Source organism: Bidens hawaiensis, unplaced genomic scaffold (genome assembly GCF_021521415.1).
Source record: "Bidens hawaiensis isolate Kalapana, Puna unplaced genomic scaffold, B.hawaiensis_p1.1 tig00004283_1, whole genome shotgun sequence".
Classification (NCBI taxonomy): Eukaryota; Viridiplantae; Streptophyta; class Magnoliopsida; order Asterales; family Asteraceae; genus Bidens; species Bidens hawaiensis.
Genome location: NW_027491258.1, coordinates 140,090 through 148,815, shown reverse-complemented (window position 1 = coordinate 148,815; position 8,726 = coordinate 140,090). Strand labels below are relative to the sequence as shown.

Genomic DNA, 8,726 nt, shown 5'->3' with positions numbered 1-8,726 from the left:
TGATGAGTAATGAATCGAAACAAATCTAAATTAGGTGCTACAAAATGGTATCGTATCAATTTGCTATGAATTTGAGGTGAAAGCAACGAAGTTATGTAGTATGCTGCGCATCAACTTAATCTTTGTTGTGATTTAGTTAGGAGTTTTTTCCTTTTGCCATCTTATATAACCAAACCATAAGCCTAAAGAGTTGGTGTGCCAAATCATTTTTTATGATAACAAAAAGAAGAATCTTGTATCCACCTAGATTGTGCCATAGTAGGCACAATGTAACATCAGAGTTACCCATACAAAAACACATTTTATGACAAATCTCAATCACAATATCATATTCAACAATAGTTCTATCAAGATGAAACATTTAACCTCAAATGTGAAAACCCCATGCTCAGATCAACATCAAATGATCATCATAGCATAAAGAAAAATGACTCGAATTTATTGACCAAAAACATCATTCAATCCATTAAAACACAGAACAAACAACAAACAACTCCAAACTTTCAAATTCAAAATAAGTCCATGCATTTTGTCACATAACCAACAATAATGAACAAAGTCATCATACATAGGCAGAAACACCAAACTCAACTATTGAAATGGAAACCGACAACAATAACCGCGAAACCACCATCACCTAGGGTTCCGATATGGAATCCGGCAACAATAGAAATCGGTATCAACACAAATGAGAACCACATACCCCCGTGTCAGACCACTGTCAACACAACACCTCCGTCACCTAGGGTTTCGATACGAAACCCGACAACATCAAAAGTAGAGGTGGGTAACCAGCAGCAATAGAAATCATGATGTGTGTTATAACATCATGATAAACCGAAGGATTACCGAGATGAAGAAGAGAATGGCGGTGGTGAGATCCAGAAGATGAAAGATATACAGGCGAAAGACAAAAACTGACACGCGTACCAGCAATATGGACAGTTGTCAAGAAACCAGACAAGTAGCTTGATGTCAGCATGGTACACACATTAACAGCGCATGGTACAAACCTGACTGCACCAAGTCTCCCGAAAATGTAATTATATACATAAATATACACTTTTAAATTCATTGCATTGGAGAAATCATAAACTAAACTAGTATGTGTACCCGCGCGTTATGGCGGAACACCAGGCCCGGCTTCGAGAAAACAAAAAAAAGTTTTGGGCCAAAGGCGAAATTTTTTTTAGGCCTTAACTAAAAAGGAATATTTTGTTGATTTAAACAATTAATTTTTTACATAGGTTTACTTGGTTATAATTTGGGTTGTGTATAAATTTTTTGTATAAAAATAGGATTAAGCATGTCTCAAATGAGACTTGAACCCATAACCTTTTGGTTGAGAGTAATAATCCTTTACCACTAGACCAAGCTAGTGGTCATGTAATTATGTTTAAACATTAAATATACATATTATTTTTAATAAAAATAACTATTTTCAAAAAACGTCGGGCCTAACGGGGTGTCGGACCTGTGGCCGTCGACCACCCCTATGGGTCGGCCCTGCGGGACACGTTAAAAACATGAAGCATGTCAATTTTGCATTACATGTATGCGTATCCGCGCGTTGTGGCAGAACACGTTAAAAACATGAAACAAGTTGATTTTGCATTACATATATGCTCCCTAGGTTCAACATCACAAAGTTTATTGGATGAATACAAAATGAAATAAAATGTATACTAATCTGATAATATGTTCTCTAAAAGAAACCTGCATGTGTTTATTCAGTATTGATGTGGTTCTTTGTGTGCCAGTCTTGAGCACTTCTCACCTGAAACAAAGAAAGAAATTTACAAATGGACGATCTCAAAAGGATATTAAATGGGACTATGAATCCAAGTATTGTTGATATTGTGTATAAAGTATCTAGTTCTCGTTGTCTCGTAAGTTTCCAGCTTGTTATCGTTTACTTGATTAATAGGCTTGTCGTTTCAAAGCATGTAGTAGATCACTAATTTGCAATTTTCATACATATATTTTCCGTTATGCAAGATCAACATTTTTATGTTTTTTTATAAATAACTAAGGCATTTACACAAACCATATTGTTGCAGTAACAATCTAAATTTCTAGTATGCACCATAATAAAACTTTTAGCTACTTTTGATCATTTGACTCGTTTTTAACATACAAGTATGCAGTATAAGCAAGTAAAGTTATAAGATAAGTAGATAGGCATACTTACATAGAGGTCGTCTCGTGCATAATCAAAAGCCAGATCGAGAGACATTTCTATATGATTCATGTGCATATTCACCAGCTTTATCACGTTTTCATGGGATATTTTCCTTAGCAACTGCATCCACATTGTAACATTTCCAGCAAGTAACGAAAAGCATATATGAATTTAGCATCAAAGGATTGAATTATAGAAAAACCACAACTACCATGTCAAAACTGACACGGAACCACCCAACATGAACTCAATTACCGAGCCTGACCTGAAGTCATCCAAAAACTAAGTGAACGAAAACCGAAATACCCAACCCAATTAAAGTATAAGGCTACTGAAACTTGATCCTATGTAGTCCTAAACCTGATTCGGGTCAGGTTTGGTTATCTATTACGGTTAAGAATGACACTGGGTTAAATACAAAAGGATAAAAAGAAACTCATAGCTTGAGTTTCAAGTCCTTTTAGGTAACCCATTACGATTAAAAAAAATATAAAAGGTAAAAGGAAACTCAATCATGTTCTCGTGTTTGTTGTTTGGGTATTGTTTAGTCAGTTAACGACATTGGGTTAAATACAAAAAGGATATAACTCATAGCTTGAGTTTCGGCCCGTTTAGGTAATCGATTTCGGTTAATATTATAAAAGGTAAAGGGAAACTCATTTTTGTTCTCGGGTGTCGATTTTAACAGGTGGGGTTGTGGTTTTGGGTATTGTTTAGTCAGTTTTCGAGCTACTTCAGGTCAGGTTCCGGTAAGTCGGATGTTGTTACTTACATTTCTTGTGGCTTCAGGTTGGTTTGGTAATTGAGTTCGGATCGGGTAGGTCAAACATTCTTACTCAAGCTAAGAGTTTCGTATTCCCTTCTTTTATTTTAACCCATTGTCGTTTTTAATCGTAATCGAATAAAGGAACTGACCCGAAACCACCCGTTCTGAACTTGGTTACCGGAGACCCAACTAAACAAACCTATACAATTACTTGTTATGACATCATAGTTCTTTATTCAGAGTCGGTAATAGCTATTTAAGTTTACTCAATTCACCATGTGTGAATATAAATGTACATAGCACACACATACATGTATGCCATAAAATTTATAAATACGATTGGTAGATATTTTACCTTTATATCAGCGTGTCGAAGAGCTGTGCATAATGCCAAACGAACCACATTAGTGTATAACCATTTGAACTTTTACCCATGTGTAACCTTGGGACCAAAGTGAAAGTGAATCAGCCCCAAATAATGATGTAACTTGTATTCTCTACAAGGAAATCATATAATATATTAGCATTATGAAATAACAAATAATAATCAAAACCCCCCTAAACCTAACATAAAATGAAATTTACATTACATGGAAGCTCTCTCTATCCTCATCTGAATATCCCAGAGCCCTACAAACCATAATAAATCTTTATATTACATAGCATATCAAAATAAGTGAACATTGCCAATCGACGTTATTTATTAATTTAAAAGTCAAGAACTTACATACCTTAATGTAACATGAAAAGCCCTAAGTAAGTATATCCATACGCCTAAATTGAACTGAATGATGATAATCATATGAACCGAGTGTGGGTTTGGACCATGGACAGCTACAATAGATTAGGTATTTCAAATTCCATCGATCGTTGAGGTTCAAGAACTACAGTGAAATCCGTAACCCTAGCACATCCAGAGCAAGATGACAAAAGTAAAGGGATAGATCATGAAAGTAGCAGATGTCATGTGGTGGTCGAACGTGGAGCCAGCATGGAAGAAAACGTCCAATAACAGGTGTACATAAAACACAGCATTGCAACCCTTGTACTTCATGCTTTATTAGTAGTACAATTAGCTACAGTGGAATATGGAATGGAAGGGAACTTGCTTTTTAAATATATATATATATATATATATATATATATATAATACGTGGTAGTGAATAATATTAACTGTTAGACATTTTAGTATAAATATTATTAAAAATGGAGTTGTGATTATAAATAAATAACTTTTGTGTGGTAAGCTATACCGAATGTCGGCATCATTGGCATTGTAACAATGCCGGCCGAATAATTTTTCTCTAATAACTTTTGTTTGTTAATTTTTAAGAAAAAATATATATGCAATTGTATTTAAGTTTTTCTCTCAACATTCTGAATAAATGTTCCGATATAATTTTTATTGAAAATGTAGTTGCAAGAGATGTAAATCATTTATTCGCGTCTAAACTTGACCTAGTGTCGGCACCCCCACCGTGCTAGTGTCGTGACAAACTGAGTTCATACCGCCAAGGAATTTTTTTTCTTTTCTTACCGCATTTGTTTATTAACTTTTTTTAACAAATAGAATAAGTGTCATTTTCATCCATGAGGTTAGGTCAGTTACGCAACTCTAATACAAAAATTTTTTTGTAACTGCACCCTTGAGGTTTTCTAATCTTGCCATTTTCGTCTATTTCACTAGCCCCATCAGTTTCTTAATGTTTAGTCATCGATAATCTATCATTTTACCTATTTAGATGAAAATGACTATTATGACCAAACCTTATGGACGATTTTACAAGATAATATTTCATATTTAACTATCTTAATATATATATATATATATATATATATATATATATATATATTAATAATTATTAATAAAATGTCTAATTTATTCATGTTTTCACTAAAAAAAATAATAATTGCTTATTTAACTATTTTTAACTAGTCTCTTTTTTTTCTTCTTTTGCCAATTTCCAGGTTTCTATGACTTGCTTAAGTTTTCATAATAATCTTTTATTTTTTATTTACCTACCCGGTTAACACCCGATAAAAACATCGTAAAACCGGTCAAAACTCGGTAAAAAAACCCGACCATACCCGGATCTGGTTCTTACCCGACCCGGTCCTTGACTTTGTTGACCAAGCCCATAATCAGTTCTTGCCCGATACTTGATTCCTGAAAAAACCATAGTTGACCTTTTTTTTCAGTTTCGTACGTGTTCGTTAATTTTGTTAACTTGGAAAACATTATAGGCATTTATTGCTATATGGGATTGACTTTGCTCTAATAAAAGATGAGTAGTGACATGTCAAAGCTTTTTTATCCCGAATTAGACATGAAGATAGATTTTATAGTTTGATAAAAGGTGATTGAAGTGATGTGTTAATACAATAACGCATTAGTGAAGTTTACAAGACATAACCTAAAGGGATTGGTGTATAGAAGATAATTCCAAAGAAGGGTTATAGTACTATCAAATAGGTTCATGAAATAAAATACAATATTTTATTTTTTAAAGTTAAGGGTCTTCCGGATATACTCGTAAGCATTTATGTACTATTTCTAAAGACAAGATAAATATATGCTTTGTTGATATTAGAAGAAAGACTTGATTTATACTATCATATAAACTCTTTTAACTAGTCAAATTGTCAATTATCTGAAGTGGATGGTATGATAAATGATGTAGAATATGACCTCTTGATATCGTCATTATCAGCCAAATCCTACTAGTTATATGTGCACACTATAGGGTCATAGGGAGGACCACTTTGACACTTGTATATATCCTCAAAGCATTACGGTATAAGGAAATACTTTCAAGAAGTAACGATTGCTTGAATGATGATTATTAGTTGTAGCAGACCTCTAAAGTGTCTAAAACTTTATCATGATTAGGGTTGTAAACAAAACAAATTTTCGGCGAATTGTTCATGAATGGTTCGATGTGAAGTACGTTTCATAAAATTTATGAATAAACATGAACACATGCCATGTTCGTTCAATAAACATTCGATAATGTATTTGTTTATATCATTAATGTTTGTTTATGTTTGTTCATTAAAGCTTATTAATACTTTTTAATTACTTTTATAATCTTATCATATACATTTAAACAAAAATATTAACTTGTAAACCAAAAATACAAGTGTATATATTATTAATTTATATATAAAATTAACATATAAATATGAATATTAAAGAAAACACTAACACAAACTTGGTAACCAGGTAGAAATGTAAACACTGACAATTACCGGTTAGCCGAATCCAAGGCCGGCCCTTGGGGTGGCAGGGTGGTCAACGGCCACAGGCACAACACCCCGCTAAGCCCAAAAATTCTTTTTTTTAATTATATGTATTTTATTTAAATACAATATGTATATTTAATGTTCAAAATCAATTACATAACCACTAGCTTGGTCTAGTGGCAAAGGGGTATTACCTCCAACCAAAAGGTTATGGGTTCTAATCTCTTTTGAGACATGTTTAATCTTATTTTTATACAATAACTTTTTACACAACCCAAATTATAACCAATTAAGCTCATATAAAAATTAAATTGTTTAAACCCAACAAAATACTCATTTACTTAAGGCTCAAAAATAATTTCGCCTTCTGCCAAAACGGTTTTTGCTTTCTCAGAGCCGGCCCTGGCCGAATCAAATAAATCATTGTTTGTGTTTATTTATGTTCGCCATAATTTATGAACAAATTCATTTTCTTAACAAACGAACACAAACATAAAACGTTGTTCGGTTAGTTGTTCTTGAAACTGTCAGTTTTTCCGATAAAAGATTAACGATCGACAAAGACCTTGTCAATCCGGTTCGTTCACATACCCAATCATGATACTTTAAGATTAAGTTTCAATTAGATAATTTCCATTGCCATTATAAAAAAAGTAATAACTAATATCGAATGACATAGCGTCCACATATTGGTGAAAAAATGAAGCGTAATTGAGTAAACGTTATTCAAAAGGAAAGAATATGTATGATGATCACAATCAATATTTCCCATAAAATTAAAAAATTAAAAAACGATCGATGATTAAAATAATAAGTACTCCTGTCACCTTTAGATTTGCACTTTCTGACTAATTAATCACTTTATTATTCAACCACGACTCCCAACCTTTAACACTACTTAACCCCACCTCAACTCACCTTGATTTCATAACCCATGGCAGACACCACAAAACCCAACGCCGCCACCACCGTCAAACCACCACCACCAACCACCAAACCCCACCTCCCCAACCGCCACCCATACCGTCCAAACCCCAACATCTACCGCCGCAACTACTTTTGCCTCTGCTGCTTCTGGACAATATTAATAATAATCCTAATCTTACTCATCGCCACCATCGCCGGATGCATACTCTACCTCCTCTACCGGCCCCACCGTCCCACATTCTCTATCACATCACTCAAAACATCTGACTTTAAACTAACCACAGACTCTGATGGCACAACACACTTAACATCAAACCTTAACCTCACTTTATCCACCAAGAACCCCAACAAACGTGTCACGTTCTTCTACGATCCAATTACAGTCACTTTACTGTTGCAAGCCCAGGATACCCAGATCGGAAATGGGTCGGTGGCGAATTCGTTTGTTAGTGAGCCGAATAATATTACGGTGGTTCGGGCTGGGTTGAATGGGGAGAATGTGTTGTTGGAGTCGAGTGATGTGAATCGGGTTAGATCGGATCTGAAGAGAGGTGGAGTGAGGTTGAAGATTTATTTGGATACGAAAACACAAGTGAAGATTGAGTCATTTAGAAGTAAAAAGGTTGGGATTCGGATCCAATGTGATGGGATTCGGAGCTTGGTTCCGAAAGGGGGAAGGAATGCGGCTTCGGTTAATGATGCCAAGTGTAATGTTGATCTGCGGATTAAGATCTGGAAATGGACCTTTTCGAGTTAGTTCGTTAGACGGTTTGTTTTGTTTTTGTTTTTGTTTTTGTTATTTTTTTTATTATTGACTTGTGGATTTGATGAAAGTGATTAGACAAAGGATGATAGAAGAAGGATTGAAGAAACAGTAATTTTCGTTACTCTTTGGTGATGATAGTGAAATTTTTGTAATTGTTTTCATTTGATTAAGTGTATTTTTTTTGACTTATGAAACATTCATTGTAAATGATTATTATTAATGATTATTTGTTTTTTCTTTGCTTCAAGCATTCTTTGTTTGTATTTTTACTTAATATAAAGAAGAGCAAATTGCTAATTTCGTCCAACTAAACGTAGTGTACTAACTTTTGTCACTTTCATCAAATTTGTTTTTTTTATATAATATTTATGTCATCATGGTTTCATTTTCATATCATTTCAATTCAATTTACTAGCTTTTTTTCCTGTGATTTATAATGATTTTTAGTTTGATATTGCTTTTAAAATTTCCATTTTGGGTAGGTGTGCTGTTGGTTGCTCAAAATAGAAAAATATACATGTGCCATGTTGCTATCTTTTTCGTTCCTGTATTTTTTTTTTCACAAATGTTACTACTGTTATTTAACACCAATAACCTTATGTTGTTGTCATTATTCATGAACAGATTTGAATATGTGATTTGTGATTATATAAGAGACACAGAGTAATTGATGAAATATAGTCAACAACATAATCATATATTGTTATTGATAATATAATTACAATTTACATTAAAATTACAAAACTAATATTACACAAATATATTATAAATAAGTAAAACCTTCCTTGTACACTACATTTGTGATTGTATTGGTCGACATACATTTTTTTTATCAAAAATAA

The 8,726-nt window shown here is 33.4% G+C and overlaps 1 protein-coding gene across 1 annotated transcript; it reads left to right on the top strand.

Annotated features, from left to right (window-relative positions):
* Window positions 1–7,117: 7,117 nt before the first annotated feature.
* Window positions 7,118–7,925, top strand: LOC143626133 (NDR1/HIN1-like protein 13). The gene has a single exon (XM_077096295.1). It carries the CDS (start codon window positions 7,126–7,128, stop codon window positions 7,873–7,875), a length of 750 nt encoding a protein of 249 aa, XP_076952410.1. The 5' UTR covers window positions 7,118–7,125; the 3' UTR covers window positions 7,876–7,925.
* The last annotated feature ends 801 nt before the right edge of the window (window positions 7,926–8,726 follow it).

Bases quoted from the DNA above. Each gene is read 5' to 3' on its own strand.
- LOC143626133 (XM_077096295.1), top strand. From the start codon at position 7,126: ATGGCAGACACCACAAAACCCAACGCCGCCACCACCGTCAAACCACCA.